Below are 23,210 nucleotides of genomic sequence, written 5' to 3'. Positions count from 1 at the left end.
CTACCTTTATAAATAAAACTACCAGAGAGTGTTCTGCTACACAACAAAAAGCCAGGAATAACTAATTACAACAACAGAAACATTTCCGAGTTCTCCGTGAGCCAACTTCTGATCTGCGGTTAACAATGATAACTACTTGTCCAGACAAACTATCATTTTTCAAGAAAGTTCTCAGATAAGATAATCTTGAGCCTAAATGCTGATTTTTATTGTCCTACCACTGTTTTCATCCTGTTGAATCCTACTTTGCAGCTTTGCATATACTCACATGGCTTGTGTTTATTTGTACGTACATGAACACACCCAACCCAAATCCTGAATTGCCATCAGTCTGGTACAAGTCCCAAGGAGGGAAAGCAGGCAAATTCAGTGAAGAGTTCTTTTCCCCCCGCTTCTTAATTCTTCGACAACTCTGGTGTTCCACCCTGGAGAAGCGGTTAGTCTCACTGAAAACTACCGGTTACACTGTGATCCTGCGCCTGCGGCAAATCACTCCAACTGCCCTGGCACCATCATTTAAAGTCATTTTCCATTTAAAGACTCTCACATCAGCGCCAGCACAGCCTTTCATTACCCATCCCACTTAATACCCACAATCTCTCCACAGCTCACTCGCTCGGTCTCCACTGACCAGGCAGCACACAGAGACTGATGTGTGGATTATTGGGATTCCTAATGGTTCTCTCCCCGCTGGCCAAGCACGGAGCTCTTGGCAGCCTGCCTGACCCGCAACACGTGTGGGTTTGTCAGCCTAATGCACTCTGTCATCTGCACAGGCTCGGGGCGAAGCAGGCCCCCATGGCTCCCAACACTTCCAGCTACTTCACTTCCCAGCCCTGGTGGGAAAAGAGGTACAGAAGTGAGTGTCTGGGTGTTTGCCACTGTTTGATTTCCGAGAGGCAAATACGTGAGGTAAGAACAGCAGCGTCCAGCACAATCCTTTAACCAAAGGCTGGAGAGTCAACACGAGGCTTTCTCATACAAAACATCCGTCCTTGCTTGACTGTTGTCTTGCAATGACTCAAAATCTGCACATCAAGAATATAGATCTGAGTAATTTCTTTTTATATAACCTACCTTCTGTTAAAGTAAATAGTGACAGTGAAAATTCAAAGATATGGACTCAAAAATTATTTCTGACCAAGTCAGTTGCCACTCATTAAGTTGAAGGTCTTGTTGTTAAACTGTCCCTATGCCTGCCAATTAGTCAAGACAGAAAGAAATGAGACTTGGGCATTTTTCTGTATAAAAGATATATTGAGATATTTTTAGGTGTGAGACAATGCATCAGCCCTGTAAATCCCACTGTAAATTCTGACAGGATGAATATACAACAGGAAATACCATGCAACATGCAAATAGCAAATAAATGCAAATTTACCACCATGTGTAACTAAGAAGTGTAATGAAAAGTGAAACTGGTTTGTAGATGAATGAAATACAGAAGCCAGCAGAGATCTTACTTGGAAATTGAAGAAAAGAATACTCAGAACACAGCTGAAGTTTCATTTCCTCTGTACAACAAAAGAGAAGAGAAAGCTCAAGAACAGCACATGGCACAGCCTCTACAACCTCTTCAGACAACACACACTGCCCTGACACACCAACATTTTCTACTTTATATCTGATGTCATGTTACAGAGATTTTGTGAATTATATGAGCAGAGAAGGATAAAACTACCAACTATGTAACTAAATACAGGGATTTTTAGACAACATATTACAATTTTTTTTTTGGTGCTAATAAACACATACAAGTTCTTTTAGACTAGCAAACACGGTAACAAAGTTGTTTTGTTAACAGAACAAGTTGTTTTTTTACGTGTTTGCTAATCTAAATTGATACTACTAAACTACACTGGGTTGGGTTCTGGTTCAAATGAATCATCCAGCTCCCAGCATCACAATACCCAGGCACCTCAATCTCAGATATCTTAATCTCTTATTAAGATACCCCTTGGTTAGGGTTTATTTCCATTTAACTACAGGGGAAGGTTTTTTGAGCTCTGGGACTACACCCCACTGGTGATACACATCTACCAGATTAGAGAAATTACTCGCTTCTGGAGATTTACAAAAATGACTCAGTGGGATTCTACTATGTTATGCTGCTTCTTCCTCTAATTTCTTACTGGATTTGTGCAGCTAAATGCTTATCACTAGAATTTCCAAGTTAAAGCAAGCTAAAAACAGAACCTTGTTTTTACTCGAACGCATTGCGGAAAACAGTTGAGCAACCACTTCCTAAGGAGCTCCTACCCGCACTCTGCACCAAAACTGGGGAGTAAAAGAGCACAAGCTTTGGGGTTAGCATAACATTGTGAGCAATTACACACATATGAACCATCTAGAGGAAAAACAAGAAAATATTTTTCATCACCATCTCTTTTCGAAATGCCTGGAGTCACTTAGAGCAGCAGCAAGTGCCAGGATTCAAACCAAACAAACCTCCCCCATCTGTCTGCACTGTCTACATGAGACAGCCCTGCCTGTTCCTGCCATTCCTGCTTCCCAAACCCACCTATTCTCCTTTGGTGAACCCACAAAGCCACAGGGGTTGGCACCACTGCAGTGGCAGGTTTGTCATTCATGGTAAACACCGGGGAAGGTTCTGAGTACTGAAGCCCCAGAATGAGTATTTACAGCCTGACCTGGAATCTAAAATGTCTAATAACATCTTTAAAAGCTGAGTAGCAACTTGGAAAAACATGCAGGCTTAAGCGGACTACTTGAAATTGATCACTTCAGCTAAAAACTGGGGTATGTGTGGCAGAAAAGGTTGAAGCAACCCCTTCATCTGCAGTAACACAAATTTTTGCTTTTCCACTAAGTTTCCTCAGAAGAAATTGAAAGCAATCAAATAACACAGAAAAACACATGGAAATTATCATTATGGCACAAAAACAAAAGCAGAAAAGCTTTTATGTGCCTCCTTTTAACAAAAGAAAGTCCGCTTGACTGACTTGAGCCCACGCCCCGAGGCAGGGGCTTGGTTTGGTTTTGTTTCTGTTTATTTCAGTTTCCCTGTTTATTCAGCTTCTTCCCTCTCCCGGTGGCATCCAGGGCAGCACGGGCAGGAAGCTCCATCCAAAACCAACAAGCAGCCCTTGATCCTGACAGCCACTCCATGCTGCTCTTTGAAATACAGATAGCCAGTGTCCTTGTGAACCTGGAAAAAGCTTCAAGTCTCCTCTTAAGGAAAAGGCAGCAAAACACCTCAGAGCTTCCTTGAAGAATTCCTATGTTTGACCCCAAGTGTCACGTTAAGCTCAAAGAAGGCGGTGGAGGTGAAGAGGGAAAAGTCAACAAGTTACACAGTCAAAGCTTGATGTAGCTGAAATGCCACTCACACGGTGGTTAAAAGACTACCAGTGTGAGCTGGAAGAGAATCCTTTGCTTCTTCCCTGGAGGCTGCAGACATTTCCCAGAGATGATGGTACAGATACCAAATGCTTGGGAAGCATCTGACTTCTCTGCTCACAGACAAATGCACTTCGGTGGTGTTTCAGATAACGCATCCTACAATGAAGTTTAACCTCAGTGACACCAATTCCACCAGGTTCAAGCAAACTTCTTTGCCTTACACAGGCAGTGGACTGATTGAGGGATCAGGGCTGAAGGAAGAGTAACATGAACCTTTTAAATACATTTTTTTAGCAGAAAACCTGGATACTAAACATCTTTTGCTCATTTTGACATCCACAGCAGTGCTCTTTTTTGCTCTACTTCCTTTTGGAATGGTGTGCTTGCATTAAGGTATAAATCTGGGACCCTCATTCGCCTAATCTCAGGTACACTCAGCCAGCAAAAATGCAATGTGCTTTTCCATCACTGTTCTGCCCCAACAGTAATCCTTTTCTTTACAGTACGAGCTGAAACACAAGTTTCACCAAAGCAGACAGCCTCCCATCAAAGTACTCGGTCAAAGAAATCTCCAAGAAAAGGTTTTTCTCAGGAAAGTGGATTTTTAATCTAAACAGATGTTGTCTCAAAAGATACCATCTCAATGACTGACATGAAATACCTGATATGCTTACAAAAGAACCTTGAATGATAAAGTCTAAAGAAGCTGACCTGTTAATGGGCAGCATCTACAATGCCCACTGCAAAACCAGGACACAAAGCCTTTGACAAGCTATTTCTTCACTGCTTAAAAAACAAAAAGCCACCACAACAGCTTCACACTCAGCTTCTTTCATAACACAGGTTTCAGCAAGAAAATCTTCTCATATCAGCGAGAACATCAGGTCATATATTCCCCTTTGGTCCACTCACAGGAGAGCATCATTCCCATAAAACAGGGTCTAAGTTTTCTGTCAGAATTTTACAGACCACAAAGTTCTCCATGCAGATAAACTATGCTAATCCTGTATGCACATACCCTCCACAGCACACACAGGTGCACAACAAACCTGCCTGAGTTACAAGTGATGAGAAACCCTTTGGATCCTGCAATACTTTGTAACAAGCATTTCATAGAAAGCAGCAGCAACGGTAGTGCTAAAGTTGTGATGATCTGCTGGTTTAAGTTCAATAATATCTACAGGAACATACAAGCTTAGTCTAAATCTACCCCATGAAGCTGAAAAATAGGCCCTCAGACTTGCATGCCTCCTTTCAAGGGACCACCGAAAACTGGAAAAGCTATTCTAAATATTTCATTCATTATTGCAATCACAGCATCTCTCAAATTCTTTCAGCCTAGGTAAGACATTCTTCTATCAGCTGGACTGATTTTTGTACTGATCTGAACTTCCTCCTTTTCACAACTGTTAGGAACAGCCCACCCACTATCCAGGTCTTTGCAGGTAAGGTTCATCCAGAGCCTCAGGACAGAGAAGGGAGAAGACTGGTAGGCAAACACTCCTGGAAAAGCAGGAGTGAAAGAGGCTGTGAATAACTAATACCTGCCTACCCACTGAAGCACACTAATTATAGAGAATAATTGAACAACTGCTTTCCTTACTCAGGGAGGTGCAGATAAGAGGCATGGGCCTTCTCATACCTCAGATGGGAGTTTAAAGTGCTCTCAGCTGGCAGCAATGCATAGAAAAAAGTCACCGGCTGTGACAATTAACAGCTTCATTTTAAGTCTCCTTTGTTCAAGCAACTCTTCCACTCAGACATATTACATGAAACAGCCCTTCCTCAACTAAACAGACTTATTCAAGGCACACAGCCACAACCTGAATGTACAACCCATAAGGCCCTTGATGCTGGGAAGCAGCCACACTGTTTTAATGCTGTGGAGTTAAAGGTGTGAAGTGGACCAGGGGTCCGGTGTCCTCCTACAACCCCAGCAATACTTCACTGTATCCACTCATTCTATTTAAAACCAGGTTCTCAGGGAAACTCAGAAACAAAGCCATGCATCAGCCTGCAGAGGAAAGGGAGAGATGTCTACAAAATGAGTTGCTTCAGGACATGCACAGACATGTGAAAAATGACCTAGAACTTAGGGTAAGCAGCAAATCCTTAAATGAGATGTGAAATAAGGTATGGATAGATTTCATTTAAGTAGTTGTTTACTAGCAACATTCTAGGAAAAATGTATTTCAATTAACAGACCTATGGTGATTTTATCTACAGTCTGTCCACTCAATCAGTGTTCCTTGGAACTGGATGCATGGTGGGAATTGAATCTCTTTGTGAGAACAGGTGTGAGCATCTGCTGGAGCTGTGTGCAGTTCTGCATTACCTCTGTTCCAAACACAACACAACCTTCATTAAAACCTCTCTTCATTAAAACATCTCAGTTGTGAGATTTTTGTGCCACTTGCTGCCTGAATTTGCAAAAAAAAAAAAAAAAAAAAAACCACATAAAAAAAAAAAAAAACAAAAAAAAACAACAAAAAACCACCTTTTTCTATAATACACTTTACACAGAGGCTAAAAAGAGACTGCTTGCATAACAAGTCTTATGCAATTTCCCAAATAAATTTCTACCTTTGTAAGGGGGGAAGATTATGATGACTTGAAGATTTTCAAGGCTGCAGATTTGGCTTCAAAAGCCAAGAGTCCACATGCCATTCAAAATCTTACTGATAATTATTGCCACCACATCAGCACCCAAAGATCCCATCAGGAACAGTCATCCACTGTGTAATAACAAAATACACAATTTACCACCAGTGAATAATCTCTAAAGAAGAGGCTGACACCAGCTAAAGAAAAACAAAACCAAAAAAGATCACTGAAACGCAACTTTAACTTTATGAACCATCCTCAGCCTGGAGTACTTTGCCAGAACAAATACAGTAGTGAGTGTCTCATGTGGAAAGCCTAGACTAAGAAAAAAGCCCGCTAAAATACCATGCAACTGAATGATCAACATGAAGATGTTTAAAAAACAAACAGCCTTCACACTGTAAACAAGCAGGTATTTTAAGTCACAAACAATCCAAGTAACTCAGAGAGCAAAAAAAGACAAGTAAAGAATGAAGCCCAAGCAGCAGCACAGAGAAAAATAAGAGAGGCAAGGGACTTGTCCAGCAGAAATTCTGACAAATATTTTCACGGGTCTGAAAAAAATTTTCTTCTCCTTAACTTTTTTTGTTGTTTTTGTGACTTGGCCTTTTCTCTCCACTGGTGTTTCTCTGTTCTTCACTCAGCCCCCAGTGCACAGGGTTGGCAGTGACATCGACCCTGCTGTGGAACAGGAACGACCAAGTCCTGCTCCAGCTGCTGCTCCAAGCAGGAATCTCAAACCCCACCCAGGGCACAGCTACAGCCTTGGAGCTGCACTGGGAATATGCTGGAAGTGTCAGTGATCCAGAAAGGAAAAGAAGCCTTAAATTCATTTTCATTGAAAATTGAAGAGGTCCGCTCCAAGTTTCAGATCTTGGAGGCCTGGGGGATTTTCAGCAACAGCTTCAGCTGGGTATCAGGGAACAGAAGAGGGACATCAACCCTGGCAGAGACAGCATCCATCCCTCCAGAAACTACAGACATTAAATGACACAGCTGAGCTAATCAGTCTCATTCCAAACAGAAGCTGCACTTATCATCTCAGAACAGCAAACTTTTTTCTTAATTATCCAAGGTCAGTGGCAGTGAATATTGAGCAAACTGACTTGGAGAAGCAATACAGATAGAAACCAGGAGAGCAGGCAACCTTACATTTGATTAGCAATAGTATCCCATTTGAAAATAAAGTAGCTCTTTTTAGAGATGACAATTACTTTCTAATTAATCAGCAATCAATCACCAACCAACCAATCACATTTGATAAGGTACCTTTTTAGAAACAGAAATACTAAGTTCTGTACCAGAAAAATTCTGCCTTTTCCACACAATCACATAGGTTGGAATAGATCTTTAAGATAGAGCCCAACCCTGCAGTGTCAGGTCCACCACTAAACCATGTCTCCAAATATCACACCTACACATCAGCCAAGAGGAAAAAAACATTTTTAGATGTTGGAGTGCAAAGGTTTAAGACAACTGAAGTGTTCAGCAGTCAGCTAAAGGAAGAAAATTACATTAATTTTTTATCAAATTCACCCAGAATTAGAGCAACACCTCAGAATTTTGATCACCATCTCTGTGTGCATAGGATATTCACAGACATTAATATAAAAAACTTGAAAGCATTACACCTCCAATCCAATCCCTACAAGACAGGAGGTCTGAGGTGCACAGACTCACCTGCTGCCTTGCTGAAATACACAGTTTTGCCTGACAGGTTTGAGCTTGTCACAAAGCAGAAATTACTCTGGAAGGCTCAATAGCCATTTCAGCTCCCCTAAAAACACAAGTGGTTAAGGGCTGACAGGTACTGCATAGGAGAAGGGTATTGCATAATTGCCCTGAAATGTCTATTCAAAACCTCCACAACAGAAATGAGCATTATTCTCAGGAGCTGGGGAGTTTTTTCATGTGGCATCCATAATTACACAGCAGTCAAAGACTTCTGCAAACACAGAAGCAAAGAATAGTTCCAACAAGTCTAACATGAGCAATGTTCTTGGGTTGACCAGGGCCTCATGAGAAGGACATCAGAGAAAAGGAAGGGAAGGGGAAAGGTGCAGAAAAATTCCTCCACAAGTCTCGTGAGGGAACTGACACATCAGCAACAAACCTGCCCTGACCATAATGGTCCTGGGACAAAAAGCATCACCCTTTAAATGTACAGTGGTCCTCAGGCAATGCAGGGATTGCGTGGGGCTGTGTTTTTTTCCAAGTTACATCCTGGCTTCCTAAGCTTGTTGGGTACATTATATAACTATTAATTACACCGCTGTTCGGCGTGCTTTTAACTGCAATGATTCAAACTGCTTCCAGGAGCTCACTAATCCGAAGTACAATCCTCTTGACAGCAACTGACAGATTCAGAATATTCAGTTCTAGCTGAAAGGAAGACAAATCAAACCCCTCATCTGTTTGCTGCAGAAAGAGCCAATATTTCTGCTGACCAGACCCACAGCTCCTTCAGGGGCTGGGACACACTGTCCACAGGGCAGCTCTGGGCAGCAGCCGGAGCCAAGCTGTGCTAACACAGCAGAGGAGGATTTCTTCCCAGTGGCCACCTTCAAATTTATAGGGAAAAGAGAAAATTTGGTCTGGTTTGCATTTCCTCAGAGGCATTGAAAGGTTTCAGCCATCAGCTCCTGGACCCAGCAGACACCCTCCTTGGACACAGGCTCTGCCCTTCCCAGCCATTCTGGCAGCTGGGACCTTCCCTGCAAGCTCCAACACAATTCTACATGCATTATTTATCCCTCCTGCTAAGTCATGCAGTGGGATAATTACTTAACTATTGTAATGATATTTTGCAATGGCTGTACTGTTATACTTATTTTTGTGAGCTTGCTTTTGCTGCATGTTTTGAGAAATGAGCATATTTTCCTGGAGTATAAAAAAGCCCAAGTTTGATTAATTTCAAGCCTAAGAGCTGGATGTCAAAAGTGTATTTTTAGAATTATCAATTAATTAAAACAATGTTAGTATATTACTTGATTTCTGATGTATCTGCTAACAACCACAGAAGACATGTTTATTCATTAATCTAATGAAATTTGAAAATAGTTATTAACAATTTGTACATGTTAATGACAAAGTTTTTCCTTCTAATAAAATGATGTTTTCCTTTTAAAACTCTTCAAGATTTCAGTTAGCATAATTACGAAACATCTGAAAGCTGAGAGACTGGCAACATTTTTATTAACAAACTTAAACTCAAGTCAAGACACATTTGCATGTCTTGCTTACCACCACATTACACTTTACTGGGATAAATGCTCATCTTCAGACTCAGAGAACTGTTACCGTAAACCACTGTTTAGAATCAGTTTTTTCTATATACTCAACATGATGTAAGCTACACAGCAGAGCAATTAAACAATTATTTATGTCTCCTTACCCCCAGGATGCTCTTCAGGCTATGCATGATTCAAGGTGCACTCGCAGCAGTTATCAGCATTTCAAAAAATTCAAAAGTCACAGTAGTTCAGAACTGGTTGGAAAACTTTTTCTGCCTGGAGCCAGCAATTCTTCCAGCAGGAACTTCACTTTAAAAGCTGTTAACAATAATACCCTGAACTGGCACAAGCAGGGAAAGCAGCAAGTCATGATAATCGACCTGTCTTACCTACTAATAATCTGCTGGCTATACAAGCAAAGACATGGATACAACTCCAGGGAGAAGAAATGTAATCTTTTTGATACAAGTGAACACATAGATGAGGCTCGTTGAAAACTGTAGCTCTGCAAAATTTGGTGAATCTCTTGGGTTTTTCTGGATATTTTGTTATATTCTGCTTGAAAACAAGAAAATGTTCGGTCACAGAGGTGGTCTCTTTAAAAAAATATAAACCCCAAAACAAACAGAAAATAACCAGATCCAGAATTGTAGCAGTCTCAGGCCCTGTTCAGACTTAAGAGGCTCCATGAAGACCAAGAGCAAAGAGTAGTCTGAGGAGTAGCTCTGCTTACATGGACACAGAAAATGCTATTTCCTGAAGTCTTTGTTTAGGGCTTTATTCAACACATTTCTCAAATCGTTTTTATCTATTAAAAACATCTACTTGAACAAACAGTCTTGGGGAAAAAAGCAAGATCACAAAAGACAACCATGTTAAGTTTCATCTCAACTTATTCCCTTTCTTCTCAGTGCATCAATCCCAGAGGCCTGATCCAGCCCTTGCAGCTGACAGCAAAGTGCTGCGCTGACTTCTGCAGCCTCTGGACATGACTCAAAAAATCAATGCAAGGAGCAAAAGGTCACATTCTCCCCAAGCATCAACTACCTGTTGAACCAAGACAGACTTGCAGATGCCAGCACACTCGGAAATAAAGCAACCAACTGTTATTAAATTTATTTCTAAGCACAATGTCTGTATTCCCACACCTGTGACTAAATAAACCTGCTCCTCACACTACACCTTTGTGGGGAGAAAAAAATAAACCACTCATGCTTGTGACAGCTTTTATAAACAAGTAAGTGCAGTACACAGCTGTACAACTTCAGAGTTTTGAATTCAGAGTGCCAGTGGGAAAGCTAGTCTGGCTTAAAACCCCCCAAAAAAATGGCAAGACAGGAAAAACTAGAGAGATGGAAATAAAACCAAACTACTGCTCAGTGCTATCCTTCACTGTCCCTGCACATTAGGGAAAATCCTGAGAACTATAACGGGTACATTATTACGGATCTTTTTCCATTACTTGCTTGACATGCTGGGCCACTGGCAGCACGAATGCCTCTTTCAGGCACAAGAAGTGAGACTGTCCTCATGTTTTACATCTTTTTAAGTGCACAGGCTGAACATGAAGGTGTGCACTCCCATGCACTCACAGAGCAGGTATGCAGCACATGGGCATTATATTCTACCCATGCTCTGTTTGTCATTGATTTTTCTATCAATTTGTTAACTTGTAATTGGAAAAAAATTCATCCCCTTCATAGAGACAGAACAGCTTTTCCTCACCAGAAAGTTTCACTGTTGCTTTTTTGAATGCTGATTCAGGTGTCTCAGCCTGGCAGTGTAAATTTCTTGTACATTCCCAGCTGATGGAAGCCAGGAACCTCAAGGAATCCTTCAGAGGTCTGCAGCTCTGAATGCAAATGCGTGGTCCCAGCTGGCAGAGGTGCTGCCAAACTGTCAATAAGTCATCTAATGAAGCTCAAAACTTCAGTTTGAGCTCTGCTATTCCAGCCCGTCCCTGTGGACAGCCCCACAGTCCCATGGATGCTAACAAAGCATGTCTCAGATGCATCAGATCTTCCTGACCTCAGAAGTTAAGCAACTTACAACTAACTTGACTCACATCCGGCAATAAGTACTCCTAATTAATGACTCTTAATTGCTGCCAGAGCCCTGTATTCCCACACCCATGACAAAGCATGCTCTGCTAACCCCTATGTAAAATTGCACAACTCTGACAACCCCATGCCTTTAGTACCACAGCTGAGCCATTCCTCTTCAGGAGCAAACACAGAGAGAAAAGAAGTGTACAAAAAGTACCCACCACACCATTCCAGCAGCTCAACACCACTTGCCTTCTGGCTGCCGCTGCTCTTTTTTCTTAACCATTATCTATACAGTTCAGGGAAAGGAAGATAAACACTGCTTATTCAAAGTCTGACTTCACATGCAGTTTTTGAGAAGATATTTCAGAACCTAAAGTGCTTCCCAAAAATGAACTTTACCTCCTACAGTCTGTATGTGGACTTCACAGTGCATTTACTTTACAGATAGGTAAACGTATGGAGATGAGTTACCTATATGTCCAGATTCACAGCAAGTTAAAGCTTTTTTTTCCCCAAAAAAAAAGCCATGTCCAAGCTGCCAGGCCCCTGCTCACAGTGCTGGAGTGTGGTAGTACATTTTACAATACTGGAGGGTACAGAAACACCCACCAGCCCCTCAGAACAACCCTGTCCTCCCAACGTTTCCAGCTTCTGCGTGTGCCCTGTTGGAACTGACCATCTCTGGACACAGATTCTGCTTACACGAGGTTTGCAGCCTTGTATCCCACAACAGGAGCACTCCTGCCCACCTTGAGGGAAGTCCATGCTTGCTCCTGATGGGATCACTGCTGTGGCTCCCAAGAGCCCAGAAAGGAGCAAAGTAGCCATGGCAGAACAGCAGTTTGCAGGTTAACTCACCCTCCCTGGGCAAAGCTGGATGATGCCCAGCACAACAAGCTACCTTGAATCCAGCTCAGCGCTGCTGCCACACACCAGCACAGCCCCAGCTGTCCCTGGACAAGCCACCCTCCCTCACTGCCTCGTGCTTTGCCTTTTGCTCTGACAGAAGCCCAGTGCCACCAGACTGCTGCAGTAACTTCTGCAACCCAAGGCTTCCCTTTCAACACTTCTCCTCCAATTAAGACCCACTGCCCTTCAAATCAGCCAGCTGCCTGTCTCTTCTCCACTAGTCAAGCTACCTGTGTGTAAAACCAGAATAATTCACCATTTTTATGGGCAGCATTTTTACATGATGCAGGTTTACAAATTGCTAAGATTATGCTGAATCACAAATATTTCCTAAAGCTTATTAAATATTTCTGTTAAATTGATCCACACCCATAGATAACAAATGAAAATGGTTTTATTTCTCTTCAAGGCATCTGTAATAAGGGAGCAATGGCAGCAAACAGGCACCAACCAGCTCCCTGGCCCTATTAGCATTACAGAGGAAAGCCTCCCCTTCTGCTGCTAATGATGTGCTCTACCCTGTATCCCCAGGAGACAAATGACTGCACTGGCTGATTGACTCCATCACAGGGCCATCATCCATCAATGTATTGCCTCTCTTATTGAAATCTCATCTCAGGAAGAGAAAGTGCTCTGTGCCACTTCCGAAAAAAACAGTGAAAGCACTTTCAGAATAAGAGCTCCAAGATATGTAATGAGAGCCAAATATTTCAGCAGGGACACACATTTCCAGCAAGCTGAACAGATCAGCATGCTTTGTCCACCTAGGACAAGTAAGATTTACATCCTTTTGCTGAACTAGATCTTTTTCTTTTTAATTAAACAAAGGAATGAAACACGTACCGTAGACATAAATTTCTTGATCAAATTATAATACAGAAAGTGAATATAATCGTACAGATTAAAAATGGCATCCTGAGGATATTTAGCTAGCTGACTTGCTGAAGGGTAAATTCCAGCATCTCTTACACAGGCTGAAATCACATTAGCATCATACAAGCCCCACTGTCACCTGCAAACAGAAGTGAAAGAAAATATAAATCCTTCCATTAATTTATTTACTACATAGATAACAACAATCAAAAAAAAAGACAGCAATTCTATCCCATTAATAAATACCCCTATAATTTATAAAACACTGCACATATGAGACTGGGGTACAGGGAGTAACCCACACTCTCTACTCACAGGGGGCAGTTTTCTGATCAACTTTACACCACTGAAGCCACCAGATCCCAGGAGTTCTGCATCCTCTGTCCACCTTCCCAAAACAACCATGTGAAGCTGCACATGAATTACCCAGACACAGTTCCACATGCACAAAAATAATTTAGTTCAGATAAAATATTTTAGATTATGATCAGTCTCACTTCTGTCTACTCAAAAATATAAATCTGAAGAAGACAGCTTTATCTCAGGCAAGATATTTCATCTCACTTAGCACCTCTGCATGTTACAAACAATTCATTATAACTCTGAAATCCCCATAAACAATCTGCTCGAGAAAACATGTCTAAACATTTATTCCTTGTTTAGCCCTAAACAAAATCCAAAACTGACTTGTTTTGCTTCTATTTTATTTAAAGACAACCAATCTGGTAAGATCCTAAAACTAAAGTTTTTGGAACTTCTGAACAGAGAATTATAGAATGGCATGGGTTTGAATGGGATTCTAAAGATCACCTTGTTCCAACCACTCTGCCACGGGCAGGGACACCTTCCACTATCCCAGCGTGCCTCAAGCCCCGTCCAACTGGTCTGGAACAGTTCCAGGGATGGAGCAGCCACAGCTTCTCTGGGCAACCTGTGCAGGGCCTCACCACCCTCACTATGAAGAGTTTCTTCCTAATACCTAACCTAACCCTGCCCTCTGTCCAGTTTGAAGCCATTCCCCTTGTCCTGTCCCTTCACACCCTTGCAAAAATTCCCTCTCCAAGTTTTTAGTACCTTTATCCTTGTGGCATAAGGGTGTGTTCCACAATCCCCAGCCAGTGTCTCAGGAAAGACCACATACAGCTCAAATCAGGTCTCCTGGTTTCATGATCCATATTTTAGATCCCTACAAGCCCTTTTCCTTGTGAATTTCCAGTACTATTTAACAGAAGATTGGCTGTGGGTGTACTTTGAAATTTCAGAAACACAGAGAGAACTTCAGGAATAAAATATTATCAAAGCCACACCCAGTTTTAAGCAATTAATTTTGGGAGAACTTGAGATTCACATGATTTGGGATGCAATGAGTTACTGAACAGTCAAACAAAACCCAGTGGGTCAGCAAAAACAAGTGATGCTTTTCTCTCTCACTTATATTTGAGCCAGTCAGAATTACTACCTTTCCCATGTTTAACAGGCAGTGATTTTGCTGGTGTACCAATTAGCACTCTGCTACAAAGAACATGCTCCTAATTAATAGCTGGTTTATGGGAAGAGCAATGTTAAGGATCTGGTTGTACCTCCAGATGCACCAAAAAGTGCAAAAGGAGCTCTGCTTGATGTAAAGGAAATCTGTCTGCACAAAGAGACAATCAATGTATTTAGCATATGTCAGCTGTAAAAGGAACTTACATAAAAGTAATGGAGGCATTTCCACATTATTTCTGTTGTATCCTGTAATCCTGGACATCTGCTTAGGGTAGCATGGATGGGCTACTCGGTGTTCCTGGTCTGCTTTTTTTGCTGTGCCCTTAACATAAAGTGGCAATAAGGGAAATTTGCCCTTACCTGTGTGAAACAACTTTAAATAAACATTCATAAACCCTCCTGTAAGACCCCTTAACTCTGGAAATGGCCAAATTTCTCCTTTTACCTTGTGAAGAAATAGCCCAGTGCAAAGAGACAAAGTACAGCTTTGACAAAGACACAGCCACAGAGAGAGTTTGTATGAATCCTATTTCAGGTCAGAGCTACGCATTACAAAACTCCAGCACACCTTGCAAGTGACCTACATTGCAGGACTGGAACCCACTAACCTACAGAACCACCTGAAATCCCACAAAATAGGTCAGAGGGTTTCCTCCAAAGAAGAATTCCCCAGACAAGGACAGATGCACATGAAATAAAGGACAAGCAGAGCACACGCTTTGCCTGACGCAGGAGCCGTGTGTCTCACTCTGCTGCCATATTCCTGCAGACAGCAGGACTCCCAAAAGTGCTGTGAACTTCTGTGTTCCTCACCAAAGGACCCTCAAAGGACCTGTCTGTTCAAGAACAAAGAGGCAGGAAGAAAAGGAGCAGTGCCACGGCAAGGAACAGTAAGCCTACCAACAACACAAAGCAGCTGGAGTATGAGTGACACCCGATTCAAGATGAGCAGTGAACTCGCCGGGAGTTATGGCAGGGGTGTCCAAGTTACAGCACAAAAGCCAGGTGTAGCCAGCCAAAACAATCCATCCAGCCCACAGCACATTTCCTGACTCCTTTCACCCCTCATGAGGGTCATGGGTCTCATGCATTTTCTTCAGGGACCTAAAATTCAGCCACAACAGAGTCCCAGAGTGCTGCATGCTGCTGGGGAACGCCAACACTGAGCACAGGACACTCAGCCAAGATGCCACAGGGAACCAGACTTTGCATCCACCACCTCCCTCCTCTCAACTATCACTCTGGGCAACACTGCACACTGTCTTATTTCCAGTTCAACCAATTCCTCTTACCAGACAAACCCCACATCAGGGTGCAAACACACCCACCAGGCCTGCAAAGGCAGCAGCAGCTGATGGGAACATGAAACAATCAGGGCAATTAAGAAAGGCATGCAGAGAAAGTTGCTCTGCATTCCTCTGCCTACCAGTTCCCCACAAGGACCTGTGGGGAGCCAGGGGTCAGCATCCCAGTGGACACCACGTCTGTTCACAGCAATAAAAGAGAGCTGCATGCCCTCTCCTCCTACACGCACATACACACTTTGATTTAGATTGCCATCTCCCAGAAAAGCAGCCTATGGAGGAAGGGAAAAATGAATAATATCCACGCTGCATATTATCAGTGATGTGTTAACACACTCAGTGTTGCAGTTTATCCGTTAGATCTTCATAGAGTCTCCACAAGAAATCACAGATTAAACCCTACCACCCACAATTAATCTAAACGTACTCTACATAAATATTAGCAACACCCCTTTTCCATGTTGAAGATTTTATTTTAACCAAAATATCTTTTTATTCTAATAAAAAAAAAAGGAAAACAACCAGGTATAGCTATTGTTACTTAGTAGGACATTCAGAAAAAAAGTGGTAGAAGCGAAGTGAGTCACGAGAACCACCATAGTCCCTTACTGAATTTGCCACCCTCAGCTTCTCAGGTACCCAAATCTGACAACCATAGCAAAGGGGTATTGCCTTGGTGCTGCACATCAACACTGAGGATTCTCCCTGCTGAGAATGATTTCCCAGAGGTGCTGAGATCTAAGAGAAATCCTAGGGTGATGGTAATGAGATCATTAATCAGAGCCAAACACCGCAAAGAGCAAATCAGGACACAACTCTCGCTTCTTTCAAACAGCCAAAGTACAAGACACAGATCTTATGCCAGGGTTATGCTTGCACCAGGCTGACAGATAATAGCTGATCTGAAGCTGAACAGCTTCATCTGCTCAGTTGAAAACTCACAGACTAACTCCAAGCTAGTTTAAAAAAATAAGTGTAGCATGAATCTGTACCAGAAGTCAGTTCATAATGGATCAATACTCCAAGCCATGTGGCTGAGACACATGTGGTTCTGCAATACAAGTCACAGATTCAAACTTGGTGTGTTGTCAAACCACAGTCCCAGAATTCAGGGTTTGCTGTGAACCATCAGCATTGTCTGCTTGGCAGATGGTGTTTGCTCCTGCCCTTGGCTCCTCTGCCCTGGTGGATCTGCCAGACCTAGCAGTAGCACTCCCCAAATCTACAAAGTAACAGCCACTTACTTTTAGGCAGTGCTGGTGAATAAGGGATGAGACAAAAAGGGTCTCGAGAACTCCTGGCACGTGGGCAAACATTTTGCAAATAGGTATTGTGCATTCCAGCACTCAGCAGTACCAAGGCAGAGTTAAACTGCACCCTCCCTGACCCGAACAGCAGTCCCTGAGGGGACACATCCTCAGGAGGTGGATGCTGCAGTGGAACACTGCCACAGCTCCAGGCTGGTACAGCCCTTGCCTCACTCCTCCTAATCCAACAGCCATTTAAATTCACAGGAAAAACAGGGATGATTTAACAATAGATTCAAACAGCCAAATAGTAAAACAAATATTCCAGAGTAAAAGCACCAACACTGCTTCCACAACAACTTTTTTTAGACAAGTTACATATTCCATTTTTATAGAAATCAAGGCATTTAAAGGCCCACCTTTATGCAAGTGAAAGCTAACTAACTTGAGAGAACCCAATTAAACCACTTGGCTTCCAACCTACACCACAGCCACACATCACTTCAAGAGTTTTCAGAACAGTCCTGCAAACACATGGCAAATAAGCAGAGCACATATTATTTGTATGAAGGTCAGGATCATAAGCCTGATTCCTCATTCCAGTAATAGCAGGACTGTCTGGTGCCTACTCTGGTCAGCCCAGCATGGATGAAGAAGAGAATACTTTTCCATGGTAGCATAGACAGTAGTTTGCATCCTTCAACGTGGTAGTTCAGATCCTGCAAACATGAAAATTTTCTGCAGAACTAAAGGGAAACAAAGGCCAGTATCTGAGACATCTGTTCCATACAAAAGAATTCAGTTTATAAACAGTTTTAGCTCAGCCTCCCCTCAAAAATAAGGATGGCAAAAAGGTGAAGCACTACTGTCATCAGTCCTTGGGCACTCCACAATGAAGTGTACAATTGCATCACATGATGCAAACTCCAAACCTTGCACTTCAAGCATACAGGTATTAGCAACAAATAAAACAGAAATTCTTGCTCAATTAATACTTGCAGAGGACACACATGTTTCAATTCAATTTTGTAGTAAAAGCTCCCATGGTTAATTTGCATATCAGACATCCATTTGTTGCTTTCACATTTTCCACTGACTTTAAGTGCATTTCTCTGTACTCAAGGCACATTCATGATAAGAGGATATGGAGTTTGGAAAAGAAAAGCATTCACCCCAAATTTAGAGAAAAATTAACATCAGAGAAGCTCCACCACATTGCACCACTTGCCTATTCATCCAAAAAGTTTCAAAAACCAGTTTCCCTGAAGTCATAAGGAGGGGAGCAAATATTCACCTTCACAATGAAGTCTGAAAACAATCCCATGTAGAAACACTTACAGCCCTGCCTGGAAGGAGAGAGGAAGTTACAAGAGGTGTACAGGAACACAATATATGTAAACTACCAGAGAACCAAAGGACAAGAGGAGCAAGAATGCCATTAAAGAAAAACAAATAGAAACAAAGAGCCATCACCTACCCTCAAATAGGAACTGACAGGAAATACAAGGCCAAATCCTGCCCTCACATTCTTAGGAAATCCAAAGTAAACTTTCCTTCCGTGTTTGAAGAAGTAATGGATATTGGAAAGGAACATGTGTCTGTGGAGCAAACTTCCTGACAGAAGTTTCAATTCCAGTCTTCTCCTGAGTGCAGGAGCTGGTGTTGCTACACCAGAGCAAACCACCAGATGAGCCACAGGACACAAGTGAAAGTGATGACCAGCACCAGTTCCCTGTGCTCTAACACCAATAAAAACCTCCAGGAAAGGAATAAGGCACTGTAAGCCCCAGCAAACAGCTCCCCACTGCTCACTCTGCAGCCAGCTAAATCATCATCTCATCCAGCTGAGCTCTGTGTTGAACAGAGCTAGCTAGTGTCTTTACCATCATCCTCACAGAAGGAAAACAGTAAAAAACTCAGCATAGTTGCCTAAATAGAAAGTAATAAAATTTTAACTATAAAATAGCAAGAATCCAGGTGAGAAAAGGAAGTTAGTGACATACTGTAACAAATCCAGTATTCAAGTGCTACAGGTTTAATATAATCTTTGCACCACAATTCTTCAGAGATGGATTTGACCTAATTTTTATTTAAAAGTGCACCTGAAATATTTATAAACAGCTCCTTGAAAAAACAGTTGAGTGCAATTTAACTGTTTAGCCTCTACAATGATCTTGACTTGGCAGGTCAGCTCTAAAACTCACTGCTGTTTGAAGCTCCTTTTACAAGATCCTAGGGAAAGGAGATAGTTGGATCTGAGAAGATAAAACTTCTAACTGCTGCCAGCCACCCCTCCCACACGCCAACAGATTATATTGAGTCTGAAAAAATATACACACGGTGAGAATTAGCTCAGGGCCTCACCAGTTCTTAAATAAGAGAATATTTATCAGCCAAAGTAAATTCCACAACAAATAACCGGCTTCACAGTGGAGGGAGGGGGGAAGTAGGTCATACCAGTTCTTTAAAAAATCCCTGGGCATGCTGTGATTGCACACAATAATTTGATGAAAAACAGTTGCCTCACCATGTCTTTCACTACTTGGTTGAGTTTTTTTTTTTAAAGTGAGTTTGATAAATTTCCGTAAGTGTTACTGAAGTAAGTCACAATGAAGCAAGGCAGTTTTAACTGTGGAAAAGCGTCATCAACTTGTCAAATTGCAACTTAAAAGTCAAGCTCATCAGACACCTTATATTTCAAATAATAAATTATCAATCATAACTCATTAAGTATCTTTACATCAGTCATTTATTTAAAAAGTTCTGAATAATTTCCCAGCATTGACTTGTATGTCACATACTATAAAATTCAAAGTAACACCACAAATCGCTCTGACCTCCCAGAACTTCCCAATATACAATGCTCTCTCACAACACTCAATCACTCCTGCTTTCTGTTATATTTATTCATAAATTATACAAATATGCAAGAAGACATGATGGGCCATTGAATATTTTAAATACTTTCTCAAATTCTACAAACAAAAGCCATTTTAAAAGCAGCAAAAATGAATAGAAAGCTGATGAATTAAATGAATTAAAATTAGAAGCCATTCATAAGGGTCCATTAAAAGCTAAACAGAATTACAATGTTCTAGACCCGAGGATCACATCTGCAAGTAAGGCTACAGCTCTTAACCCGAAATCATCGACTGCTATCGCTCTTAATGGCCCTTTAAAAGACAAACCATCCTACTACTGCAACAAACGGTTTGAAAATTATCTTAAAAAAAAAAAAATGCAAAGGCTTGTGAGAGCAGGCTGCTGCTCTCCAAATGAACAGCAGCATGGTGGCCAATGAAAATAATAGTGTCTGATACAGGATAGATCCCATCTGGGCGCCTACATTTCATTAGGGCTCTGCTCCCGGTGACACCCAGGCACTGGTGTGACACTGGGAGCCTGTGGGGACTGCATGGCCACGCTCCGGAGGAGCGGCTCAGGACCAGGCGACTGCAGGAGCAACACGTTCCAGCGGAGCCTACCCACAGGAACCAAACGTGCTGGGAAGGTTCAGCTGCACGACTAAATAAGACCGAACGAGTCAAGAATCAGCTCACAGAACACTGCTGTCCCAAAGCTCCACCTTACTCAATGCTCTAACCATGCCATTTACTGGTTTAAGTTCAACACCTCTGCACATTTTGTAAAAAGCACAGATACTTGTAGCTGACGTGCATCACAAAACGCAGAGTGAAGCACTTCAGTGCTGTTACTGTAACTCAGAGAGTTTCAATGGCCCGCAAACATGCTCCCCATTAAAAATGTAGGCACTTCACATTGTCTAAAGCACCGTGCGAACAATAACAGTCCAACACGCTTTCACCTCCTTTGTCAATCAAGCCAAGACAGCCAAGTCATGCAAACAGCCTGCTGATGAGAGCACCTCAATACACAGCTGCACTCAAGGAAAACGACGCCTCTCACAATGGAAACCTCACAGACTATTTCTTTGGCAGAGCACTACAATGGGAACTCAAATTTGGAAGGTACGATATGAACAAAATCAGAAATCAACATGGTAGAACAAATCACAAAAATAAAGGAAAGGCACAGCACCACATGCCTCCTATAGCATCAACTGATACCACCAGGACAAACTTTCCAAACCCTCTAACTGAGAAACAGCAAGTTTGGGGGCTTTTTTGAGATTAAATTAACTACTGCATGTCAGACTCAGCACCTCACAAAGACCTCCAGTTTCTCAGAGTAAGGCAATCAGACAGACCTGACAGCTAAAGCTTTCAAAAACCCGCACCATTCCCACACTGAGCACAAAGCCGATTCCTTTCTGATGACAAGAGTCACCGAGAGATCAACATCTCAGGGAGAGAGTTGTTCTCACGGCATCTTTGGCATCTTTAGTTTCAGCCGTTTCCTTTCCCGCTCCCTAATCCTAAATCATTTCTACTCCTGTAGAGAACGCAGGTAAACCTCCACCCAAACCACAAAAAACCATCTGACCCAAACCACAGCCAGAGCGTTTCTGGCTGGCTGTGCATCTCCAAAAGGTTCTCTGTACACCAGCAACAAAAAAAAAAGCACAGAACAAAAAGATTCAGGTTGCTGCGACACCCACGAAACATGTCTTCCAGTTCCAATTAAACGCTTGAAAGAGAATTTTTAAAATCCACAAGCTTTTGAACAGGGACAGAAGGGACCACATCGGGGGAGAGAGGGGATGCAACCAGCCGATATCCAGGCAACAGCGAAAAAAATCAACAAGTCGGCGCAGCCCAGCGCGGAGCACGAGCCGCGTTCAAAGGTGCGGACGTACCTTGTGGAGGTGCCTTTCCTGACATCGCAGATGCTGCATTTGAAGGCTTCGGCGCTGTTCCTGAAGGTGCACACGCTACAATCCCAAAAGCCTTCGTCGGCTGCAGGTTTGGCTTGCCTTTTCGGCCTTGAAGAGGGGGAGGGAGAGGGGAAGCGTGTGTGTGTACGTGTGTGTTTGGGGAGGAGGAGAGAGGCGGCAGGAGGAGGAGAGAGAGAGAGAAGGAGGAGGAGGAGAGAAAGAAAACACACACATGAGAAACCATGTTACAGAGCCCCGAAACCCAGCGCCTGCTCGCACCGCCGCTCTCCCGCGGGGCCGGGAGCAGCCGACAAACCCCGAGCGGGGCCGGGCCCGGAGAGGTGCGGGGGGCGCCGAGCTCCGCCCCGGCCCCGCCGGGCCGAACCCGCCGGGCCGGGCCGCCCGCGTCCCCCCGCCCGCGGCGGGAGGGTGGGAGGGTGGGTGGGCGAGTTTGCGGGCTGGGAGGCGCGTTCCCTCCTCCACCTTGTTAAACCTCCCTTTGTCTGGGAGCGGCGAGTGCGCGGAGCGGGGAGTGCGAGCGAGCGGAGCCGCCATGGCTGCGCTCGCACCGCACCAGCCCTGGCACCGGCGGCAGGCTGGGAGACACCGGCACTCCTCCTCCTGCTGCCCTTCCACGCTCCCTCCATCTTAGGAGCCTCCCTCACTCTCTCCCCGCCCGCGGCCCCCCCCCGCCCCGGCCCCCCGCGTACCTGGCGGGGCGGCGCGGGCTCGCCGCCCCCTCCCCGTTCGCTCCCTCCATCTTAGGCGCCCCTCGCCGCCTCCCCCCGCCGGGGCCGAGCACACGCCGGCGGCTGCCAGCCAGGGCCTACCCGCCGCCATCCCCTCGGCCGGGGCCGGGGCAGAGGCGGCCGCGCCGCGCTCCCTCCATCTTACCGCCTCTCCCCGCCCGCCCCCGCGCCCCCGCTCACCTGGTCGGGCTCTTCTTGTCGCCCATGACCATGGATCGGGGCCGCCCCTGCCCTGCGCACAAAGAAAGAGGCGAGGGGAGGGAGGGCGGGGGGACGGGGCTGCCTCCGTCCAGCAGGCTCCGGCTGCTGCGCACCCCGCGCCGCCGATCCTGCCGCTGCCAGGCTCCGCTCCGGACTAGCAGCGCAGCGCAGCCCGGCGCCCTCCCTCCTCCTCCTCCTCCTCCCTCTCTCCCTCCCCGCGCCGCGCCGCTCCGGCGGGCGGAGCTGCTGCCGCGCCGCGGCCAATGGGGGCGGCCCCGCCGCCGGCCCTGCCGGGGAGGGAGCGGGGGGGAGCCGGGAGCGCCCCGGGAGCGCCCCCTGCGCCGCCCCGCCGGGTCCCACCCCCGCCCGCACGGAGCCCCCGCGGGCCGCCTCTCC

The 23,210-nt window shown here is 44.1% G+C and overlaps 1 protein-coding gene across 1 annotated transcript in view; it reads right to left on the bottom strand.

Annotated features, from left to right (window-relative positions):
* Nucleotides 1-22,971, bottom strand: part of RYBP (RING1 and YY1 binding protein) — a 41,910-nt gene extending 18,939 nt beyond the window's left edge. The window contains exons 1-2 of the mRNA XM_053953528.1: nt 22,794-22,971; nt 21,847-21,972 (exon numbers count right to left, since the gene is read on the bottom strand). Of these exons, the coding sequence (XP_053809503.1) occupies nt 21,847-21,972; nt 22,794-22,825 (158 nt within the window). The 5' untranslated portion in view covers nt 22,826-22,971. The remainder of the gene's footprint in view (nt 1-21,846; nt 21,973-22,793) is intronic.
* Nucleotides 22,972-23,210: the final 239 nt, after the last annotated feature.

The sequence above is a fragment of the Vidua chalybeata genome, chromosome 12 (assembly GCF_026979565.1).
Source record: "Vidua chalybeata isolate OUT-0048 chromosome 12, bVidCha1 merged haplotype, whole genome shotgun sequence".
NCBI classification, from domain to species: Eukaryota; Metazoa; Chordata; class Aves; order Passeriformes; family Viduidae; genus Vidua; species Vidua chalybeata.
Note: the sequence above shows the minus strand (reverse complement) of the source record. Positions and strands in the feature narration are given on the sequence as shown.